Consider the following 24140-nt stretch of genomic DNA (forward strand, 5'->3'; position numbering starts at 1 on the left):
ATTTATTTATTTATTTATTTTTTACTTGGTAGCTTCTTGTGGGATAAGATGAATAATACACCAATCAAAGTGACAGAGGGAAGAAGTCATGTGCAAATCTGGTCTTTTTATGACTTATACATACATGGTCAGAAGTGAATCAAATGTTTTCCTGGCTGAATCTTATATCTGATAAACGATTCTGCAGTGAAGACTCTGTAAACAGTAAGAGCCTAACAGTGGGGAACATGGGCTTGGCCAGTAAGTCCACAGGGCGGACTCAGACACACAGACGAAGGAGCAAGGCTTCAGTCAGGAGCTCTCAGGGTCGATGTCAGGTGGCAAGGACACCCAAGACAGGAAACAAGAACGGTTTTAGCTCTGTCCTCACTTTCTCAACCACTGGATGACGGTTTTGGGGAGTCAAAACCTTCCGGAACTTCACCTGCCTGTTGTCTTCCCACGTGGGCCTGGGGAAACTGAACTTTGATGGCTACAAAGGACAAGGGAAACCTCCACAAGATGGCCTTCCCTTTAGACACCTGTTGAATGTTAGAGGGGTCCCCAAGCGTTGTTAACTTTAATGACAGGCCAGAAGGACTAAGACAACTCCTTGAAAGGTAGCAGGCTCCAGGCATGGTTTACTGCAGGGCAAAGATCCAGACTGGCTCAGCTGAGAGGCAGCTCACACAGACAAGGAATGTTAAGAGTGAAGGTTTATTACAGGTAGAGAGCAACTTCTTAAGGCAGAAGTGGGACAAGCAGCAAAGCTCAGGCTGAGGCAGACACAGAGGAGGAAAGGAGAAAGACCATTAGAATGCTTTGGAATTTTCTCCCGAGCTTCCGCAGTCAAGCTACCTGTTGGTTGTCTCCTACCTCCACCTGCTACTGCATGATCCCCAAAATTGTTCTGGAGTATGGAGGGCTCATGAGGTGGAGCTTATCGATTTTGGTGGTCTCCTAGCCCACAGAAGCGATGCAGCACTCACTGTGGAAGGGGCTGGTCTTGTGGAAGCAGTTATATCCCTGGAGGAGCTGGACTCTGTCAATGCACAATTGTATTTCTACTACCGAGAGAGCAAAAACGCAGCAGTAATGGTTCTGTATTTTGTAAATCTCTCTAAGGGGGTGTGGGACAACAGGGTGTTTGCAAGTAAGCACCAACGTCATTAACTGTAACATAGAAACATCAACAGCTTTTAAGGCATGGGGCATAAGGCAGGTCTCTGATTTTAGCTTGCTTGACAAAGACATTTGATGGTAACATCACAGGCTTTCAGAATCACAGTGAGGGTTAGCCAGGTTAGTAGATCAACTCCCAGTTTGCAGATTTTTAGTTCCAAAAAGGAGTAGAACCACTCATTTAGACTTAACATGAGATGAGAAATGACACTGACCTGAAAGAGCTTGTGGCGTGTATAAGGAACTTTTTCTTTTCATGAAGGAACATGCTTTCCTTTGAAGTAGCAGGATTTCAAGTCATTTTACTGGCACAAGGACAGCTTCAAGTAACTGAACAAGGACGGTTTGGGGCTAGACACAGCAGGACTCTGTATTAGGTATGGTGCAAGGCTGCACTACAGCGAAGTCAATCTCTGCCAGTACAACACTGTTACTATTTTCAGACATATCAGTCATCCCCGGGGTTACCATGGCAAGACCATCAAATGGATACACTGTAGAAAACTGTGTTTGAGGACCAGATGTGAGAATACCAGCTGATATCAAGTTAGCAACTTGCTTTTGAAATGTGTCTATTCTGTAAAGGGTGGTGTCCTCAGACTTCTTCGTGGCACTTGTTATCAGGTAAACATTCACAAGAACTCTTTCCGACTTGGCATTGGGCCCAGAGCAGTCGCTAAAGTGCTTGTCTCGCATGCACCAGGACCCCATGTGGGCAATGGCTTGTGTCGTGACTGCTCCATTTCCTATCTACTTTCCCATCCCTGCTTGTGGCCTGGGAAAAGTAGTCAAGAATAGTTAAAAGCCTTGGGATCCTGCACCTACATGGGAGACCTGGAGGAAGCTCCTGGCTCCTGGCTCCTGGCTTTGGATCAGCTCAGCTCTTGACTGTTGCAACAACTTAGGGAGTAAACCAGCGGACAGAAGACCTTTCTCTCTTAAATAAAAATAAAAAGAATCTTTAAAAAGAGATTTATTGGCATTATTTAATTCTGTTTAGAGTTGACATTAGTGACATCTGGCCAGTCCCTGAAGCAAAATCCAACACAGCTGAATTACAGGTCAAATGAAAGTTTCACTGGATATTCCAAAGATCAGTCACAGATTAAAACCTTTTAGCAGGGCCTGGCATGATGGCTCAATTGGTTAGTCCTCTCCCTTTAAGTGCTGGGATCCCATATGTGTGCTGATTAGTGTCCTGGTTGCTCCACTTCCCATCCAGCTTCCTGTGTTGAGCCTGAGAAAAGCAGTAGAGGACGGCTCAAAGCCTCGGGACACTGCACCTACATGGGAGACCTGGAAGAAGCTCCTGATAAACCCAGCTCCAGTCATTGTGGCCACTTAGTGACTGCGCCAGTGGATGGAAGATTCTCCTGTCTATCCTCTCTGTATATCTGCCTTTCCAACAAAAACAAATCTTTTTTTTATAGGTTTATTTATTTATTGGAAAGGCAGATATACAGAGAGGAGAGACAGAGAGAAAGATCCTCCGTCCGATGATTCACTCCCCAAGTGAGCGCAATGGCCGATGCTATGCCGATTTGAAGCCAGGATCCAGGAACTTCTTCCAGGTACCCCACATGGGTGCAGGGTCCCAAAGCTTTGGGCCGTCCTCGACTGCCTTTCCAGGTCACAGCAGGGAGCTGGATGGGAAGTGGAGCTGCTGGGATTAGAACCGGCGCCCATATGGGATCCTGGCGCATTCAAGGTGAGGATCTTAGCTGCTAGGCCATGCCGCTGGGACCAAAAACAAATCTTAGAAAAAAAAAAATCAGTAAAGTGTGAGCCTTGACCACTTCCGATTATTTTTGGCGATCCCAACTGTATGTACCAAATAGAATGACATGTTGTGTGCTCGATGTAATTGGGTTTTGCAGAAACCCCATTCCTACGTCTGAACAGATACTCAACAAAGCGCAGGCACAGTTTTGATCATAAGGTAGGTCCAAAGAGTCAACGAGCTCAATCTGGCCTGTATGTGTCAGACGAACAGGTATCAGTTTACAAATGAATGATTTGTAACAAGTGTTCATGTTTTGTGAGATGTCAGCATAGTCTTTGTTTTCTTCAATGTGATTATCTGGTTTCACTTTAGAAACGCTGACAGATGCTGTGTACACCTGCCATGTTTTATGAGATGATGTATAGCTATAGGACACGATAAATCAACTCTGCTTGAAGCCTCCCGCAGCTGAACTTCATAGAATACTGATGTTTCCTAAACATGTAATGTTGGGGAGCGGGAATGGTGGCATAACAGCCTGATCCTCCACCTGGATTACTAGAACCGCATACCTAATGGGTACCTGTTCAAGTCGCACACACTCCACTTCCAGTGCAGCTCCATGCTTAGGACCTAGAAAAGCAGTGGAGGATGGGCCAAAGCCCTAGGTCAAGGCATTTGCATGGAGACCTGGAAAAAACTCCCCGATCCCAGTTTTGGCTCAAACCAGCTCTGGGTGTTGCAGCCATTTGGGGAGTGAACTAGTGGTTAGAAGATCTTTCTACACCTCTCTTGCTTTCTCAGTAACTCTTCCTTTCCAAGAAAGCAAATAATATACACGTATATTTTTTGAAAAAAAAAAAATGTAATTTTGGTATGAGTCCAAATTTTACAATATAAGCCTCATACTCTTTTAATTTCAGCAGCTTATTTTTTCAGGTGGAATACAATCAATACAACATGATCTGGTTTCGTTCCGGTTAATTTATATAATTACAGTAATACTCTTCAAGAATATTACCCTCAGTGAGTTGAAATTTGAGTAGTTTAAATGTGATGAGACTCAATGAGTCCTGTAGCCAGCAGACTTCATTAATTTTACATTTTTTTTCATTTGTGTAGTCAAATGGCTATGCCATTCACCACTGCACATGAATCAGTAAATCACTCAATTGCACTTTGCTTTTCCTGTGTACAGAAGCTGACGAGCAAAACTGTAGCTAACTTGTGCACATTATACCGATGTCATCTGCTTTAAGTGCCTTGAAGACCTTCCGCGACTCTAAAGATCTCAATTGTACCTTCTATGGAATTAGCAACAGGCTGTGACGGTCAAACATGACAAGGTTAAATATGCTCATGGCCCTAATAGTACGGTCACTTTTTAAAAAAAAGATTTGTTTTATTTTTATTGGAAAGGCGGATATACAGAGAGGAAGATCTTCCATCCGATGATTCACTCCCCAAGTGAGCGCAACTGTCGATGCTATGCTGATCCGAAGCCAGGAGCCTCTTCTGGGTCTCCCACACGGGTGCAGGGTCCCAAAGCTTTGGGCCGTCCTCGACTGCTTTCCTGGGCCACAGGCAGGGAGCTGGATGGGAAGCGGAGCCGCCAGGATTAGAACTGGCGCCCCTATGGGACCCCGGGCGTGCAAGGTGAGGACGTTAACCACTGCGCCACCGTGCCGGGCCCTAGTACGGTCACTTTAACACCGGCATTTGCTGGGACCTGCAGGGATGTGTTTACTTCAGGACTGTCCCCACTTGTTAAAACTAATACTGCCAGTTCATGTGTTATTTTCATAGCTCCATACTCACCATCCCAATTTAGAGTTCCCTACACAGTTGAACCAGTAATCGGACGGGCCTTACCCATGCTCAAGTCATCTACGTTAAGCATGAATCGATGCTGCTTGTTCAGTTAAATACTGCTTATCTTTCGTGTTCTGGTAACGGGCTAACATTTACTTCTTCATGCTGTCCCAACATTTCTGTTCATTCCCACCATTTGTAATTCTTTGGACAATTGTCTTACTTCCCATGTTGCTTGTGAGAATTCGTGCGCATGACCAAACCCCTACTAGAGATGGATCGGGTACCATCTTGTGCAGAAAAGCAATGGCTATGGGACAGGACTGCGCATCCACTGAACTGGGAGTCTGTTCATTTCGGGCCCAGTGAATTGCAAGAACTTGCACCCTTCAGCTTCCACCCCAAATAGGTCTGGCCAGCAGATCAAGAACTCCATGAGGTAAAAAACAAACAAACAAACAAACAAACAAAAACTCCATGAGTTCCACATCAGACGCCATTTTGTACAGTATGGCAAAGGCTTTACACTGCAGGGATAACAGTGAGCTATCATCCTGGGAACTGTGTGAACTGGAATTGGGAGAAACGTTGCACAGACAACCAGACAATGGTGCAACAACAGCGTGGTGGGATCACAGGAGGTGGAGTGCTGAGGCAGGAGGGGCTATGCAGACCTCGGTGGAAATTTAACATAAGAGCCTGGACATGGAGCTTGCTGGAGGGAGTGGCACAAGTAACTGTAAACAAAGAACCGTGTGTCAACTGCAAGTAAACTCTAACTGCAGAGCTGTGGGTGACACAGCTTAGAAACCTGCCTGAAGGAGAAGCTGCTAACTGGAAGTACAATGACCAAGAGCAAAAGAGAAAAAGACACAATGAATATTACTGAAGACTCTCCTGCAAAGGAACAAAGGCCTTTGCCAACCTCAGAGTTCACTGAGGAAGACATCGAGAAAATGGGGGATACAGAATTCAAAACTTACTATAAAGCTTCTTAGCAACAATGAGAAGCATTTAATACAGGAGTTCAAGGAATTTAAGGAACATGTTACATAAGAAATAAATCAAACGAAAGCTTGTATATCAGAAATTAAGAATGCAGTGGACAAGTTAAAAGTAAAGTGGAGAGTCTCTAAAATAGAATGAAGCAAGCAGAAGAAAGAATCTCAGAATTGGAAGATATTTCCTGTCGGCAGGGGGAAACAAACAAAAAGCTGGAAGTAGAGCTGGCTCAAGCCAACAAAAGTATTGAAGAATTAAGAGACGCTATTAAAATTCTAAACATAAAAGTTATGGGAGTCCCAGATGGTGCAGAAAGAAAAATCACGCTTTAAAACTATTCAATGAAATAATAAATAAAAACTTCAATACCCTAGAGGAAGAACTGGGAAACAAGATCCAGGAGGGACACAGAACTCCCAGAGGATTGACCAAAAGCGATCTTCGCAACCCACGATAACCAACCTCTCTTCAACTGAACATAAAGATTCTTAAATGTGCATGTGAAAAAAAAAAAATCAGTTGATACAAAGGAATGGCAATTAAATTCACAGCTGACCTCTCAGAGGAAACTCTACAGGCAAGAAGAGTATATATTCCAGATTCTAAAAGGAAAAAATTGTTAGCCCAGGATAATGTACCCAGAAAAGCTTTCCTTTGTCTTTGAAAATAAAATCCTTCTATAGTTAAAAGAATATGCCTCTTCCAAACCTGCCCTACAAAGGATGCCTAAAGATGGTCTCTCGACAGAGAAGAGGAATAGCGCCCACCAAAACCAAAGGCAAATGAGAAGAACATCCCAGTAAAATAACAAAAGACTAAATCAATGAACAACCCATTGCTAACATGACAGGACCAAATTACCATCCATGCATATTAACCCTGAATGTCAATGTTGATTAGACTCCTTAATATAATAGATTAGACTGAATTAAAAAAAAAAATAGAACACATCTATTCGTTGCCTACGGGAGATACTTTTCAGCAGCACAGATCAGCGGCTTGACGAGTGGCTCTGCGACCGAGGGCAGGGCGGGTGTTTAGCCAGCCCTCCGGCGGCGGGCGGACGAACTGCTTCACTCGGACGCCTTCTCCGGGGGCAGCGACATGCTGACGGACCCGGCCGGGGAGCCCAGAAGCCTCCCGGCCGCTCGCCTCGCGCAGCACCGGGCAGGGACGAGGGCGGAAGGGCCCGCGACGACCCGAGGCTGGACGCGAACCCGGGCGGCGGCGGCGCCAACAGCTTCCAAACGCCGCCGGACCCGCGGGCCTCGGGGCTGTCCGCCGCGCCGCCTGAGCCGCTCCCGCCGGCCGCGCCGCCTGCTCGCAGACCAGTGACCGCCGTGAGCCCCGTGAGCCCGGCCGCGGGCTCCTGCAGCTCCCCGCGCGTCCCCTTCCCGTCCCCGCAGCCGCCTCGTCCCTGTCCCCACACGGCAGCGCGCCGGGCAGGCCCTGGGCACTCGGCGCCGAGGGACGCGAAGGACCCGTCCGCGCCTGCGCCTGCGCAGAGGGCGGGGCGAGCGGGGCGGCGCGCAGCTCGGCTTCCTCCGGCCGCGGCGTGCTGCAGGGCGGCCTGTGCGCGTCCTCCGGCCGCTGACCATGTTCGTGCCCTGTGGGGACGCGGACACCGACCTGTCGGGCTTCACCCTGCTCATGGTGAGTCTGGGCCCGCGCCAGGGAAGCCGGCGTCCCGGGGCCCCGAGCGGTCGCCAGCTCGGCTTAGGTTTGCACCGAGCTTCGGGAGACGAGATCGCTTGCTTTTGTGTTAAGTTTTCAGCTGTTGAAGGTAATCGGGGAGTTGGCTAGAGGCGACGGGCCGAGGAGAACCCCGTGGGCGCTGGACCCACATGCTTCCTGGGGCACGCCTTGCAGCCTTTGTTGCCTGCAAAAAGCACGTTAGTGGTTCCAGACACTTGCAATATACGTTGTTCAAGGCATCCTTAAGTTTCACACGAGGAAGAGTTATTCCATCTAGTTTTAGAGTCAGTCCTCAGCTTTGTCCATAACTGAGGTTGGAGTGATAAAAATGACTTCTAACAGCCAAAAGCACAGTTTTAGCCACGTTGGGGTTGCCCGGAGTCATTCGTTTAAATATGCATGAGCTTAAATGCAGGTAATAAGACTAGGTTCCTGTCCGCAGTGAGTTTACAGTCTCTAGAAGCCCATGTAAGAGAAATAAAAGTTTCAAGTTTACAAAGCACAAGGAAAGGGCCCGAGTCGTAGCAGAGGAAGGCTGGGGGCCTGTAGGAGAGTCATGGGGTCGTGGGTGTGATACGGGGTGGGGGTGCCCAGACAGTTGCCTACACCAGGCACAGCTGTGAGCCTCCTGGGGCAGGGTAGGATTTTGGCTTGACACATGGAAGGAGGAAAAGCCGAAGGTGCTGTGGGGGATGACGGAAGGTGAAGGGAGACAAACCTGGCGTTAGAAACAATCAGAGTGTACATGAGAGAGAGGTCATCCAGCCAGTGACCCCCTGCCCACCTGTCCACAATGGCCAGGGCTGAGCCGGGCTGAGCCACGAGCCTGGGACTCCGTTTCCCAAGGGGATGGTGGGAGTCCACGCACACGGGCTGCCTGCTGCTGCTTTCCCAGGCGCTTTAGCAGGGAGCTGGATGAGAAGTGGAGCATCCACAGCTCCAGCCAGCCCTGACATAGGATGCCACTGTTGCATGCGGCAGCTGAACCTGCTGCGTCGCTGTGGTGACCCCATGAATATCACATGCGCAAATCTAAGAAAGAGAGGAGGGAGTGGCCATCTGTCCAGGTAGCCAAGAGTTTGCCCTGCAAGTATCTGTTTGGAGTTAGCAGTGTGCAAGTAAATGGTGGTCCCAGGACAAAGGTTACCATGGGAGAAGCTAAGTTGGAAACCATGTTTGTGCCAATCTCTATTGATCTTCCAGGCCACAAGCACGGAGCTGGATGGGAAGTGGGGCTGACAGGACACGAACCGGTGCCCATATGGGATCCTGGCGCATGCAAGCCACTAGGCTACCGCACCAGGCCCTTTTAAAATTTTTTATTTTATTATTTATTTTTATTAGATATATAGATAGGAGGAGAGACAGAGAGGAAGAGTGACCTTTCTTTAATCAATCAGGGACAGGACTGCCCGTGCTGCGGTGTGCAGTAGGCTCCAGTCTGTCCAGGTTCTGTGGTTGGGTAGTTGCCTTTACCTTGCTCTGGGCCTTTGGTTCCTTTGAAGCATCTCAAAGTGGAATCTAGTGGCTCGTCCTGGATTTCGTGGCTTAGTCTGTAAGAAGGAGTTGATGTGTAATTATTAACATGGAGAAGGAGGAATTGCAAGCTGAATGAGAGAGACCAGGGCTGGACCGTGAGTGTGTCAAAGGCGTCAGGCACCGGGGCTCAGTTTGAATACTTCAGAGGGAGAATCAGTGAGGGCCATTCACGCATTCGGTGTGGGCGACAAGCAAAAGGGGAGGAGTTTCCTGGTTCAGTAAGTGACGAGTTTAGAGACAAATTCGGACAAAAGTGTGTTGTTAGATTTGTGCATGTTGAGTGTGGGCGGCCAGCGACATGACCAGGCGGAGCTGGGCATGAGGCTCTGGCGCCTCACGTGAACGAGGGAGATTGTGCAGTTTGTCTATTTGAAGTCGTGGGTTTGTGTGTGTTTAGTGTGTCCGGATAAGGTCATGCCAACACCGGAAGTGGGTATAGAAGAAAGCTCTAACAGCCAGTGGAAACACACGGGTGCTGTAGTCCGTCTGTGCCAGCCCTGCCCGCGCTGCCCCACCTGCAGCGTTTCCCCAGGCCCTGAGTGACTTTCCTTTTGTGTGTCTTTAGTGTGGTCAGCCTGCTTAGGATTGCACGTAGCCACATACACACTCAGGCCGTGTTTCTCCAAGGCACTTAGCATTGTATAATTTACTGTTGATTTTGCTTATTTCAAGTAACCGTTCCCTCACTGGAATGGAAGCTCTGGGAGGACCTGTCCAGCCAACGGGGCTGGTTGGTCTTGCTGCGTCCTCAGTGTGTGATGACCGGCCCACTATCGGTGTTCAGTATTAGTTGAATGAGTTGAGGTGGAGGAGGCCCCAGCGGGTGCGCTAGGTGTGGCTGGTGTGAGAGCCAGTGTCCAAGGTGACGCATCGGGACAGGAGCGTGCAGTGCTGTGTGGCGTTTCCCGTCTTCTGTCGCTTCTAAAAGTGCTAGGAGTGTTGGTGACTCACGGAACATGTCTCTTGATTTCAGCCAGCAGTCTCTGTTGGAAATGTTGGCCAGCTGGCTACGGATCTGATCATTTCTACCCTGAATATGTGTAAAATCGGTTACTTCTATACTGATTGTCTTGTGCCGATGGTCGGAAACAATCCATACGCCACTGCGGAAGAGAACGCAGCAGAACTCAGCACCAATGCTGAAGGTGAGTGAGACCTCGCAGTGTTTTCCCTGCCACAAGGTCGAGTTGTTCTGAATTAGGAATAAATTATGGATACTGGTTTGTGGTGTGCCAGCTTTGTGCAGAATTCACAACCCAGTCTCACTGTCGTATTTTGAATCCTGGTGTGAGTTTTCGGCTTTCTCTGAATGTGACAACTCCTAAGAGATCTGTGAATATAAACTATCTTTGGGTTGAATTTGAGCTTTCCATTTTCTTTCAGTACGGTTCTTTTACCAACGTGTGTCTTTTATCCTCAGCTTTATTTTCTTTGCTTGCTTGTGTATATAACGATCCCCAATACTACAGAAAGGAGGAAATATGGGAGATCAGCAAAGAAACATGAGTCATTAAAAAAAAGATTTATTTATTTTTATTTGAAAGGCAGATTTTACTGAAAGAAGGAAAGAGAAAGAGAGAGAGAGAGGTCTTTCATGTGCTGGTTCACCCTTCCCCCCCCCACATGGCCGCAACAGCCAGAGCTGAGTTGATCTGAAGCCGGGAGCCAGGAGCTTCTTCTGGGTCTCCCACTCAGGTGCAGGGACCTAAGTCTTTGGGCTGTCATCTGCTGCTTTCCCAGGCCGTTAGCAGGGAGCTGGGGTGAAAGTGGAGCACTCGGGACAGGAACCATTGACCAGTTGGGATGCTGGCGTCACAGGTGGTGTTTTTACCCGCTACACCACAATGTTGACCCTGGATACAGTTCTTTACTTCTTTTATTTTATTATTATTATTTTTTTTTGACAGACAACAGACGTACATGCAGAAAGAAACAGCTCCCATCTGCTGGGTTATGTGCTAAGTGCCCACAGTGGCAAGGGCCGAAGCCAGAGGCCAGAATCTCAATCCCGGTCTCCCTCGTGTTTGCTCAGCCTAGGGTTATTTGTAGCATCGTGGCCCGATCCTGTGTCCCTGGGACTCCGTCTGTCCTTGGTTCGTAGGGAGCTTCCCGTTCTCCGCCTCACCCATTTCTGCACGAGCCCCTTGAGCTCACGGAAACTGTAGCTCCTTCTCCTAGGAAGCGTGCACACACAGGCAAAGCAGTGATTGCACGTTACCTCGGCTCTTGCAAAAAAACGACAACAGAACACAAATGTCCTGACATCAGGAGTATGTGACAGACATTCTCCTACATTTTTATTATTTCTTCGATTAACCCCAACGAAGTCTGGTTTTCTGAAGGGAAGTAGGCAGAACATCTGCAGAAAACATTTAGCTTTTATTTGTCATGACCTCAGAAATTTCCAGGGGGAACTCTCATTTTTTTATCATTAAAGTCATAAAGATTTTTTTTTTTTTTTTTTGGCTATTTTCGCACTGTTAACTTCTTAGAAATCAGTCTCTTCTATGTAATAAAGTCTACTGGCACGTGTAAGTTATTTTAAAAATGTTAGCCAATCGATTCAGTGTGTGTGTTCTGTGTTTTGATTGCCCTTGAATGCAGTGCTTGTTAAATTATCGTTTAGGCTGCATAGCTCTTTGATTTTGACTAATGTACGATTCCATTTTCTTCCTGTCTGTGTAGTATATTCTTTGCGTTCGAAGAAGCTAGTGGTTCTTCAGTTACGATCCGTTTTTATTAAGGTTAGTCTGCTCTATTTGCCTTTGTAAGCAAAGTCAAAAGTAATGGGAAAATGGAAAGTCAGTATCATTGGGAATTAAGGTTTTAAAGTAATTTCCACTGCTTTTAGTGTATGTACAGCTAGGAAAAGTTATTTCTAGAGAAACATCATCTTAAAATAGCTTAAATATGTTGCCATTTATAATTTTATAGAAAGGAATTGGGACTTTTAGCTTGAGTCTTATCTGAGTTCTAAAGATTTCTTTGGAGAGGTAAAGTGATAAAAATCTTCCATACTCCAGTTCACTCCCCACATGGCCACAGCAGTGAGGTCTGGACCAGGTCCAATGCCAGGAGCCTGGCACTCAGTGTGTGTCTGCCACATGAATGGCAGGGACCTGAATATATGGGTCATCTTCCGCTGCCTCCCGAAGCACCTTAGCAGGGAGCTGGACTGGAAGCAGAGCAACCAGAACTTTTTTTTTTTTTTTGTTAATATAACCAGAAAAAAACACTTCTTATCGAATTGGAATGTAGAAGTCAAACTTTGAGCAAGATTAGCAAAACACTCAACCGTACAGTTCACAGGACAGGATAGCACAGGTTTAGACAGTTGGAGTTAAGAAGTACGGACAAGAAGGCAGGACCAGCAGCTGTCACGGAGGAGCAGCACTCAAGCACCCAAGAGATGCTGTCCCTGGCTTAGAAGACTGATTTGAACTTGAAGGAATCACAGTGGAATGCCATTCCCACTCGGCAGTTCCCCCCGAGACCTGTTCATCTCAAAACAAGAGCGCATGCAAGTCAGCAGTACCGAGTCTTGGAAGACTAGCCAAGTCCTTCCACACTTGGGGCTTACATGGAGACTGAATGTTTTTTTGTAAACGCCTGGCATCAGAAGTGTTACAGATTTTTTTCTTTTTACTTATTTTTATTGGAAAGGCAGGTATACAAAGAAAAGGAGATACAGAAAGATCTTCCATCCACTGGTTCACTCCCCAAGTGGCTGCGATGGCCAGGAGCCAGGAACTTCTTCTAGGTCTCCCATATGGGTACAGGGTCCCAAAGCTTTGGGCTGTCCTTGACTGCTTTCCCAGGGCACAAGCAGGGAGCTGGATGGGAAGTGGGGCCGCCAGGATATAAACCGGTGCCCACATGGGATCCTGGTGTGTGAAGGGCAAGGATTTTGGCCACTAAGCTACTGTGCTGGGCCCAAAGCTGAATTAGTCGATTTCTTTTCTTTTCTCTGAATTCAAAAGAAAACAGTTTTTCATGTAAGATTTTTTTTTTGTCTGTCTTGATAATAAGGTCTAAGATGAAGAAAGGAAAGGTGTTATACAAAGAATTAGACACAAGCTTTAAGGACATTCTTCAAGGTGGGGCTGCTCCTTTGAATAATTTTAATCAGAAGTGTTTTATATAAAGCATTAGTGTACTTCATGAAATAGCCTAAGTATTACCGGAGGAGGAATTCATATCCGTGTCCTGCAAGAGCTTTCACTTTCTGCGTTCACTCTTTGAAATGCTTTCCCATGTCTCTCACATTCACAGTGCAGGATGCACACGCACATGCACAGCTACAAGATCACATTGAGGTGTTCCCTGAAGCATGACGTTGATTCTGGCCTGGGTTATGCAGTTTGTTACAAGAGAGCCGAGATACGGAGTGGAGAAACAATTTGAATTCTATAGATCTAGGAAGCCGATTTTATTTTCACAGCTCATGTTGTTGCTTGCTAATATCTGGGTGTACACATTTCTTATCTAGAAACCAGGCTGGAGCTGTTGCGTGCAAAGGAATGATGACTCGTGACCAGCTCACATTCTTACGCTAAGAGAATTATCTCTTACTGGCTCTACTTTTGATACCAGGTAGACCAGGGAGTTACTAAAAATGGAGGCTAGAAAGCCATTCCTGAAAACCTTACGAACATGGCTGCAGGAAAAGTGGCGGGGGCGTGATACCTGGAGAACAAAGACAAGTCAGGAAGTGAATTTCCCTGGGTTTCCTCCACTGTTGTAAAAGAGGCGAGTGGCTGGCACAGATGTGAATCATGTCTCCCAAATCATGCAGTACCAGTGCAGTGATGCGCAGTTCAAGGATCACGCATTTCCTGACCTGTTACACTTTCAGGATGAGGCTAGCGTCAAGGCCCTGTTTAGATGTAGGAGAGAGGGAATGAATGTGTTATTTCTTCCAGGTGAGCTGCAGGGACTCATGTACTTGGCTGTCTTCTGCTGATTCCCCACATGCATTAGCGGGGAGCTGGATTGGACATGGAGTGGTTCACTCCACGGCTGCCATGGCCATGGCTGAGCTAGACTAAAACTAGGAGCTTTTTTCCAATCCCCTACGAACGCACGGGGGCCCAAGTACTTGGTCCATCTTGTGCTGCTTCCACAGGCACATTAGCAGGTACCTGGATTGGAAATGGAGCCCCTAGGAATCAAACTAGCACCCTAATGGAATGCCAGCATCGTGTACAACTCCTCAACTCGCTGTGCCACAACACTGGCTCCAATATTGATTTCCTTAACAGCGTATACAAAGAGAATCCACAGAATAGGATTTCTCTCAAAAATTTTGTAAGTACATACACACACACATACGCACACATACGGACACGCAGTTTCCTTCTGCCAAATAGTCCAAAAGGCGGCGAGTGACGTCAGGAGACTTCAGTCTACATGTTTTGAGATTAACACCATTGACTGCACTCAAGAAAATGAGTATTTAATGAAGTATTTAGGAATATTACCCAACATCCTCAAACTTCCCACTTTATCCCTGAAATACCCTTTAATTCTGGATCCAGACCAGGTTTGCATGATGCATTGGCTGTTACGGTGTTTTAGTTTGGCATCTTTCTCTTCTACCTTTGTGCAATCAAGATTGGATACTTGGGGTCTGGAGCAACAGCTCCACCTCCAAGTGCCAGAATCCCCTGTGGGTACCGGTTCATGTCCTGGCTGCTCCATTTGCCACCCAGCATCCCCACGGGAGACCCAGAAAAAGCTGCTGGTTCCTGGCTTCGGATCAGCTCAGCTTCAGCCGTTGCAGCTATTCGAGGTTAAAGATCTTTCTCTCTTTAATCTGCCTTTCCAATATAAATAAATAAATAAGATTGAATATTTGGCTTTCCGCATTCATTCTTCTGATTCCTCATGATCAAGTCTAGGTCAGAAATTTTTTGCAAGAACAACTTATAGATGGTTATGTGCTGGTTATTAAGTATCACTAAATTACTTGGAATGACATTTAAAACCCGGCAGCGTGGCCTAGCAGCTAACGTCCTCGCCTTGAACGCCCCGGGATCACATATGGGCGCCAGTTCTAATCCCAGCAGCTCCACTTCCCATCCAGCTCCCTGCTTGTGGCCTGGGAAAGCAGTCGAGGACGGCCCAAAGCTTTGGGACCCTGCACCCGTGTGGGAGACCTGAAAGAGGCTCCTGGCTTTGGATTGGCACAGCACAGGCCATTGCGCTCACTTGAGGAGTGAATCATCAGACGGAAGATCTTCTTCTCTGTCTCTCCTCCTCTCTGTATATCTGACTTTCCAATAAATAAATAAATAAATAAATAAATCTGTAAAAAAAAAAAATCTAAATCCCTCATAATTTATTCCAGAAACGTAACAATATAAAAACATCGATGTTCATCTCTTTCGATCTTTAGTTTATGATGAGCAAGAAGATCCGAAATACTGATATTTTAGTGAATATAAGCTACATGTCCTATCACATAGAGTTGATACAATACGGTGTAGAATATTCTTATACTGTAAGATCCAACTTTTGTATTCTCTTGTTCTCTCAATTGCGTACCAAGTACAAATCCGTGTCATTCTGTGAGAAGCTGCTCGGCTGGGTGCGAAGTAGCGGCTGTGCCCGAGTGATTGTCCTCTCCAGCAGCCATTCCTACCAGCGTAATGATAAGCAGCTGTGTGGGTAGGTGCTTGCCTTTCTGGTGGGGGTCCTGTGAGCCTTTCCCTGTTGAAAAGTTTTAAAAGCTGTGAATTACCTTGTAGCTGTTGACTAAGAGGAAGACGTGCGAGGGCCGAGGTGCAGGGGGTCAGTAACCGGGTGGATCGTTTTAGTTTTCATGAAGTTGGTACATGGAAGCTCAAGAAAGGCTTTGGTATCGAATTTGGGAGCCAGGCTTTGGTGTTGGCTGTCATGTGTGGCAATCACAGGGCTCGCTGATAATGAGAAAGGATGTATTGGTTGGTATAACCTGGCTCGATTGAATCAGCACCAATTCCATACACCATTTGTATTTGTAGAAATCTCGTTGTCTTTAAGTGTACACATCCAGGGCCTGTCAGAGTGAAATCTTAAATACTGGACAAGGTGTCCCAGGAATAGAAACAGGAACTATTTTATGACGACATTCGTGCAATAAAATATCACATAGTAGACTTGTATGGTTAACTTTTAGTACATTTACATCTTTCATACGCCTGAAAATTAGGGAGGAGAGAACCCATAAGCCAAGAGTTACCTTTTGTAACTGGGGCCAGTTTCCGGCGAGCTTCTGGTAGATGACAGGCTGTGGGGAATAGGTGTGTCTTCATAGTGGCCTCTCTTCATGCTCGTTCCTAAGTGTGTAATGAGCAGGTGAGCATTTTCTGCAGAAGTGGCTCTTCCGTGGCTTCCTGAGGTTGTAGTTTGCCTTGTGCAAGCAAGAAAGTGGAAGCCAAGATCTTTTCAACTCAGAGCACTGATGTTTTTCTTATTGTTCATGTTTGTGTTTTGAAAAAGTTCATCATATCATTGTTTCCAGCACTCCCTTCCGGTACCTGCTTACACCTTCCATGCCCAAAACTGTGCAGAATAAAATGAACAGCCTCAACTGGAAAGAAATGGAAAGAAGCCCATGCATTCCTGAAATAGAAGATTCTGATCTTTGTGTCCGTGTTCCAGGAGGAGGCATCACGAAGTTACTGTATGATGAAAGGTGAGTTTGTTTTCCATCTTACGTAAAAATGAATTTCAGATAACCACAGGAACATATTCATTACCCAGTTAGATCTTAAAACATATTTATTAAGCATGTAACATTCAGGGGAAAGATTCATATTTAGTTATTGAATAATTGATTCCTGGAAAACTAAATTTATTGCCTTATTATGCGTGATATTTAAAAAATCTTGCTAAATAGTCTGGACAGCCTCTCAAAGCACACATTTTTCAGTTGTAAAATATACAAAATTAACCATTTATCTGTAAAATTTGTCTATTTTATTGTAAAGGCAGGTTTACAGAGAGGAGAGACAAAAAGATCTTCCAGCTAGCTGCTGGTTCACTCCCCACAGAGGACCACAGTAACCAGGACATCTTCTGGGTCTCCTATGCAGACACAGGGTCCCAAGGCTTTGGGCCGTCCTCGACTGCTTTCCCAGGCCACAGCAGGGAGTTGGATGGGAAGCGGGGCTGCCGGGACACAAACTGATGCCCATATTGGATGCCCGCTTGTTGGTGAAAGGTCAATCGATTGATCTATCATGCCACCCCTTTTCCTTTCCCCACCCATTTAACCTTTTTTTTTTTTTTAATTATTGATAACTGATATCAGTTTAGTTTTGTTTAAAATGACAACAACTTCATCTTAGATTCTACTTTGCCCCTGGAGAAACCCTCCCAGAATTGACAGATTTCTTTATAATCTTCTTTTTTTTCATGATCCATTTCCTTAGGCTCAGGGGTTTACTCTTTCGCCCTCCCCCTTCTCTGTTCCACCCCACCGTTTCCCCCTATACTGTGATGAAAGTATAGTTCAACGACAGTCACAAGGCCATCCTTCTTCTATCTAAACATATCATCGCCATTTTAGTTATAGACAGTGGTAGAAAGTCCACGTTTTAAAAAAAAGATTTAATTATTTACTTACTTGTTTTGAAAGTCGACATTAGAGATCTTCCATCTGCCAGTTCATTCTCCATATGGCAGCAATGGCCAGTGCTGGCCATGCCAAACCCGGGAACTTCTGGGTTTTCCACATGGGTGGCAGGAGCCCAGACAGTTGGGCCATGTTCCATTACTTTTCTCTGCACTAGCAGGGAGTTGGATCAGAAGTGGAACAGCCAGGACACAAACCAGCACCCATATAGGGTCCTGGTATTCACACTACGTGTGCCACAAAGTCATGGCATCGAGTACACCCATTCACTTCTTACACATCTATTATTGATACCCACTCTCAGGACTTTGCTATCATCCTAAATAGAAACAGCGGTAGCATTAAGTAATTTTATTTCTGTCAATTAGTAGTAATGTCCTTTCAGTTCTGATTTTAGTAGTCTGATGCTACTTTTTTAAATCAATTTTTAGACAAAGATTGTCAATTTTCTTGATCTTTTCAAGGACTTAAGATTTTTGTTGTTTGGTTTTCCCTAATTTTCTTTTAAAGATTGACTGATTTTTACTTGAAAGGCAAAATTACCCAGAGAGGAGAGATGAGAGATCTTTCATCCACTGGTTCACCCCCAAGATGGTCCCACAGCTGTAGCTGCGGTGGTCTGAAACCAGGAGGCTGGAGTTTCTTCTAGGTCTCTCACCGCGGTGCAGGGAGCTGGCTCTGAAGTGGGGCTTCTGCAATCCAGCACAAGCCCATATGGGATACTGGCCTCTCAGGCAAAGGCTTAACCTGGTGTGCCTTGGAGTTGAGCCTCTGAGAATTTTAAGATATATTACTTATGTACCTGGCATGATAGCTCAGTGGCTAAATCCTTGCCTTTCTCACACCAGGATCCCAGAAAAGCATAGGTTCGTGTCCCAGCTGCTCCACTTCCCATCTAGCTCCATGTGTTAGCTCCCTGGGAAGGCAATATAGGATGGTCCAAAGCTTTGGGACCCTGCACCCATGTGGGAGACCCGGGAGAGGTTCAATACTCCTGGTCCTGATCGCAGGTCGGCTCAGCTCCAGCTGTTGTGGCCACTTGGGAGTGAATCACGAGAAGAAAGTCTGTCTGTCCCTCTGCCTGTAAATCTGCCTTTTCAGTAAAAATAAATACATCTTTTAAAAACTATATATGACTTATTTATTTGACATCCTGACACAGAGAGATCTTCCTAAACAGCCACAATGGCCAGAGCTGGTCTAGCATAAAACTGGGAGCCGGGAGTTCTGTCCTGGTTTTCCCATATAGTTCTCTCCACTTGGCCATCATTTGCTGCCCTCCTGTGGCCAAACCTGATGCTGGTTTCATGCCATAATGACAGCCCTCACCTCAGAAAATTCTGTAATTGCTTCCTTGGCTCTTTTCCCTCACCCGTCACCCCATTCATGTTTTTACTCCTTTTTCTGTCTACTGTTTACACATATGGAGAATATCACTTGAGCCATTCCTTCCCCGGAAGCTGGAGCTCTGGCTGCCTCGTTGCCTTCAGGACCTGCCCTGGGCATCGCTGGCTGTCAATCATTTTGTTGCTTCCCTTCATTCGTATCATGTCTTGCCTAGATTGCTGTTTTGGGATTACAAAATACTGCAGATAGTGAGGCTTAACCAACAGAAGTGTGTTGTCTCACAGTTTTGGAGGCTGGAAATGTGAGACCCCAGACTCAGGGCAGTGGGGCTCTCTTCCTGACTCATAGATGGCTGCTCTGTCCTGCAGTGTGTCCTCACGGAGCACACTTTGTCTCACTTGGCCACAGTCTTACTAGGTGAGCACCCCCTCTTAGATGTTTTTTTCTGCTTTATTTACGGGGACAGGTGTTTGGTGCATCCCTTATCAGGGTGCCCGATTGGCGTCTGGTTGGTCCTCTACCACCAGTTCTGCCTCTCGTTGATGGATACCCCAGGAGATAGCAGGTCGTGGATCAAATACTTGGGTCTCTGGCACCCACATCAAAGACTTAGATTGTATTCCAGGTTCGTGGCTTTGACCCAGCTCAGCCATGACCATTGTGGGCCTTGGGGGTGTGACCCACCAGCAGGAAGAGCTCCCTTTTTATCTGTCTGTCTCCCACCATATCTCACTACCTTCCAAATGAAGATTAAACTTCACTTACCTGCTGAAGAGTCTGTCTCCAAATACAGTCAAGTTGTGACATTTTTGAAGACATAAACCATAGCAGCTACTGTCAGGCTCTCTGGTTTGGCTGTCCTGCCTCCTCCGTGCGACTCCCTGATCCGTCCTGGCACTGAAGCTGGAAATGGCCAGGAGTCCCTGACTGAAAGCCCTTGGCAGTTTCCTCTGCTCTCTGCAGTGTCTGGCTCCTACGCCTTCCCAGTGCTGCACAAGGCCCCGGCACCGCACATCTCCCTGCCCAGCTCATTCCTCCTCCTCTGTGCCCCTGGACGTCAGCTTGCTAGCAGAAGCTCTTTCTTCCCTGCTTTTGCTCCCTCTGCCCTTCTCTTTACTGTCCTTTATTTCTGAGAGTTAACCTCTGGTTCCTCTGGCTTCGCCTCCGCTCTGTCTGTGCTTGTTCAAGCTGCTACATGAGAATTTACTACTGTCTTTGTGCTCCCACTGGCCTCTTCTGCAAAAGGATGCTCTTGTAAAGATTGCTCTGTCTGAAAGAGCGATGGAGAAGGGGATCTTCCCTTCTGCTGTTTACTTTCTGAATGATTGCAGGAGCCAGGACTGGATCAGGCTAAAGCCGGAAGCTGGAGACTCCATCATAATCTCCCACACGGGTGACAGGACCTAAGCACCTGGACCTTCTTCTGCTGCGTTCTCAGGCTCTCTGGGAAGGAGTCTGGAAAGTGGGGTAGCTAGGATTCAAACAAGCACCCAGATGCGCTGCTGGTGTTCCAAGCTGCAGCTTAACACACTGCACCACAGCACTGGCCATACCTCAAAACTTTTTTTTTCTTGTTTTTGCACTTTTAATATTCTAGGCTTTTGGTTCTGGCAGAGTAACTCATGTAGACATATCCTGCTGTCACTAAAATAAACTAGAAATTTGGGGCCAACATGGCCCCAAAGTAGGGCTAATCCTCTGCCTTTGATACAAGCAGCTCCTATGGGCACTGGTTGCTATTCCAATTGTTCCCCTTCCAATCCAGCTCCCTGCTAATATGCCTGGGATGAGAAAGAAAAAGAGGATGGCTCAAGCCCTTGGGTGCCTGCATCTACATGGGAGATCTGGAAGAAGCTCTTAAGTTTTAGACCAGCCCAGCTCTGACCTCTGGGAGGCCGTTGGAGGAGTGAATGAGCAGATGGAAGATCTTTCTATTTCTCCTTCTTTCTCTAACTCATTGAAGTAAAAAATATATATATAAATGCATATTAAAAAAGAAAAAAAAAGCAGGAATTTGGTAGCTGTTTTCTAGCCGTTGAGTATAGTCGCTGCACAGCTATCATCTTTGAGAAAAGGCAAGTGGTAGAAGTCCTGTGGTTTCCCCAGCTCCTTGCTTAGAGCTGCTGTAGCACGAGGAAGCTGAGCTCAGCAAAGTGGCCTGCTCATGAGGGAGGAGTCAGACTGGGAGGCCGGGGGGCTGGCAGTGGGGCAGAGAGGAGCGGGGCGCACGTGCGGGGCCAGGGACAGGATGGCGTCTGGATGCCTGTAAATTTGCCCAGAACCTGAGCTGTCACAAACAGGAAATTTTTAAAAAGCTGGACATACTCGGACAAAACACTTAGAAAATGCAGAGTAATTTAAAGAAACAATATTTCGAGTGCTCCATTCTGTCATCCAAAAGTAACGGCCACTTTTAATCTTCTGGCCTGTTTTTCTCCTCCAAAGTCCGTATAGTTGAATTGAATGAAATTAGCTGCCAGAGAATATAATTCGAATTCATTCTTTTCAAAGAATGATTCTCACACAATTTAAATTTTCTAAAAGAAACCCTTAGCTCATCTATGATCATTGGTTGCAGTAAAAATGTTTTGAAATTGAAAAAGATTAACAGTCCAAGTCAGATTGAGATCATAGATAAGCCAGGCTGTTATTTTTTTGTCTTCTTGCTACAGTGCTTCTGAAAATCAGTGTCTTCTAAAATAGATTTCAGATGCATCACAGCAGACCGCATAGAGTTGTTGTTGTGGCACAGTGGGTTAAGCCATGGCCTGATACACCAGAATCTCATATGAGCAAAGGTTCAAATCCCAGCTGCTACTCTTCAGTCCATCTCCCTTAGTGCACCTGGGATATTAGCAGCTGATGGTTCTCATGCTTGGGCGCCTTTGTGGGAGACTTGGGTGAAATTCCTGGCTTCTGGCTCCAGTCTGGTGCAGTCCCATCCATTAGCAGCCACGTAGGGAGTAATCAAGTGGTTGGGGGCCTGGCGTGATAGCCTACCAGCTAAAGTCCTTGCCTTGAACATGCCAGAATCCCATAAGTACACTGGTTCTAATCTTGGTGGCCACACTTCCCATCCAGCTCCCTGCTTGTGGCCTGGGAGAGCAGTCAAAGACGGCCCAAAGCCTTGGGACCCTGCACCCGCATAAGAGACCTGGAAGAGGCTCCAGGCTCCTGGCTTCAGATTGGCTCAGCACCGGCCGTTGTGGCCACCTGGAGAGTGAACCAGCAGACAGAAGATCTTCCTTTGTTTCTCTCCTCCTCTCTGTATATTTGCCTTTCTGATAAAAATAAAATAAATCTTAACAACAAAAAAAAAACCCACAAAAAAGTGGTTGGAAGATCTCTGTTTGTAAATTTTATGAAAAGAATGGACCTCTCGTGGGACAGAAAGATGCTTTTCAGGCGTCTCTGGGGTGAGGCACAGGCCATTAGATGACTCCTGATCCTGTCCCCACAGGCAGAACGGTACCAAGTAGATGACGGGAAATAAATGAATAATCTTAGGATGTGGCATCTCCCCCTTGCCCAAAACCTCCAAGATCAGCTGTCTGTGCACACACACACGAATCAGCATCTTCTACCGGTGGAAGGATGCTAAGTTGCTGTTTTTATTAACCTTTGTAGCTGTTCCAGAGATATCCAGATGGCAGTTCTGCTGAAATTTGTCTCAGAAGGGGACAATATCCCAGATGCGTTGGGTCTGGTTGAGTATCTTAATGAGTGGCTTCAGATCATCAAACCTCGTGTAAGTTTTCTGTAGCGTAAAATTTCATTTCCCTGGTGATGTTTTCATCATTTGCATAAATAAATAAACCAAGTAAGTGAAAGTTTTATATTAATCCTAGACATCATTACACAGAGTTTAATTTAAGCTGGATTCTTGAAAATAAGATGGTTGGCATATTATTCATAATTGTTCCATTAAGGCTGGTTTTCTGAGAAATAACAATTCGAAGTTCTTCAGTGTACTTACTGTTCATTTTACATTTTTATATCAGACATATTCTTCTAAGAATAAGCAAGTCTTCTTTAGATTGCAAGGTGATTTTTTTTGATATTCCCGTGTGAGCAGTGCAGCAGCCGTTGCCTGTGTGTTGTAATTAAGGTATTTCTGTGATTAAGGTGTAATGAAATGAGTCACCCATGAGTCAGAGTTAACTTTCAGGTGTGGCAGAAGCACCTTCAGACTCATCGCGCGGGTAACTGTCCTTTCAGCTTGTACAAACCCAGGAGAATCTGACACGGATCACACCGATTCTGCCTCAAACCCCTGTTCCTCATGACTTCGGTTTTGTTTCATAGACTCCCTCTGTAACCTCTCTGCAGTATTTTTATGATTTGGAACTAAAGTTATGCATAGGTGACGTGAAGACATGCAAGCCTGTTGGGCTCCGTCTTCCTTTACTTTGGAACCTGGCTGCCTCTCAGGGCGCCCTCTGGGAGAGCTGTGGGACCCGTGGGTGCTAAAGCAGGTCGGCTGGTGAGGCTGCAGGGCTGACAACGCTTTGTGTTCCAGTTACAGGGTGATGACACCACAGCCAGCCCCTTGCCGTGGAAAATACCAAGTTCTTGGAGATTACTCTTCGGCAGTGGTCTTCCCCCTGCGCTTTTCTGATCTGGTTTTTTGGTTTTATACCTTGTATCCCTGGACGCTGATTATCAAGACAACTGCTCAGCATTCAATACAAAAATCTGTATTACTGAGAATGGATTAGGCAACGTTTACTTTTCATAAAAATCTTCTCAGAAAAAATATTAACCAAGGTCTTTTGCCATGATTTTCCTCAGCTATACCAAATGTAAATTTTGTACAATAAAATTCTCTTTCCTAAGTAATTTTGTCTGAGCAGTGTCTCTTAAGTTAGGTAGTTTCCTATTTCTGCTGTAATAGATTACCACAATTGTGGAGCTTAAGATGGTGCCATTTATTTTTACTTGCAGTTCTGCAAGTCAGAAACCCAAATTGAGTCCTCTTGGCCTAAAAGAAGGGTGCTAGCCGAGCTCTGTTCCTTCTGGGGGCCTGCTGTCCACTCAGACAAGCTGTCCTTGCACTTCCGTGCATCACCACCCTGGACAGGATGACTGCCCCACCTGAGAAGAATCCTAGTGTAGAGGAAGTGTCAGGAGCAGGTGTGACAGCATAGCAGTTAAGCCCACCATGGGAGGCACTGGTGGGGCTGGGTCAAGCTGAACCAGGAGCGAAGAACTCTTCCTGGGTCTCTGCGGGCGCCAGGGCCT

At 46.2% G+C, this 24140-nt stretch overlaps 1 protein-coding gene across 2 annotated transcripts; it reads left to right on the forward strand.

Annotated features, from left to right (window-relative positions):
* Nucleotides 1-7203: 7203 nt before the first annotated feature.
* PSMG2 (proteasome assembly chaperone 2) lies at nucleotides 7204-23738 on the forward strand. 2 transcript variants are annotated; one of them, XM_040994847.1, is made up of 7 exons: nucleotides 7204-7351; nucleotides 9906-10077; nucleotides 11618-11676; nucleotides 15483-15601; nucleotides 16437-16610; nucleotides 22527-22647; nucleotides 23419-23738. In XM_040994847.1, the coding sequence occupies exons 1-7, from the start codon at nucleotides 7295-7297 to the stop codon at nucleotides 23515-23517; spliced, it is 801 nt and encodes a 266-aa protein (XP_040850781.1). In that variant the 5' UTR covers nucleotides 7204-7294; the 3' UTR covers nucleotides 23518-23738. The 2 variants fall into 2 exon arrangements, with proteins under 2 accessions (XP_040850781.1, XP_040850782.1); XM_040994848.1 differs by having other exon boundaries at nucleotides 23425-23738.
* The last annotated feature ends 402 nt before the right edge of the window (nucleotides 23739-24140 follow it).

The sequence above is a fragment of the Ochotona curzoniae genome, unplaced genomic scaffold (genome assembly GCF_017591425.1).
Source record: "Ochotona curzoniae isolate NIBS_2020 unplaced genomic scaffold, NIBS_Ocur_1.0 contig_908, whole genome shotgun sequence".
In the NCBI taxonomy this organism is placed as follows: Eukaryota; Metazoa; Chordata; class Mammalia; order Lagomorpha; family Ochotonidae; genus Ochotona; species Ochotona curzoniae.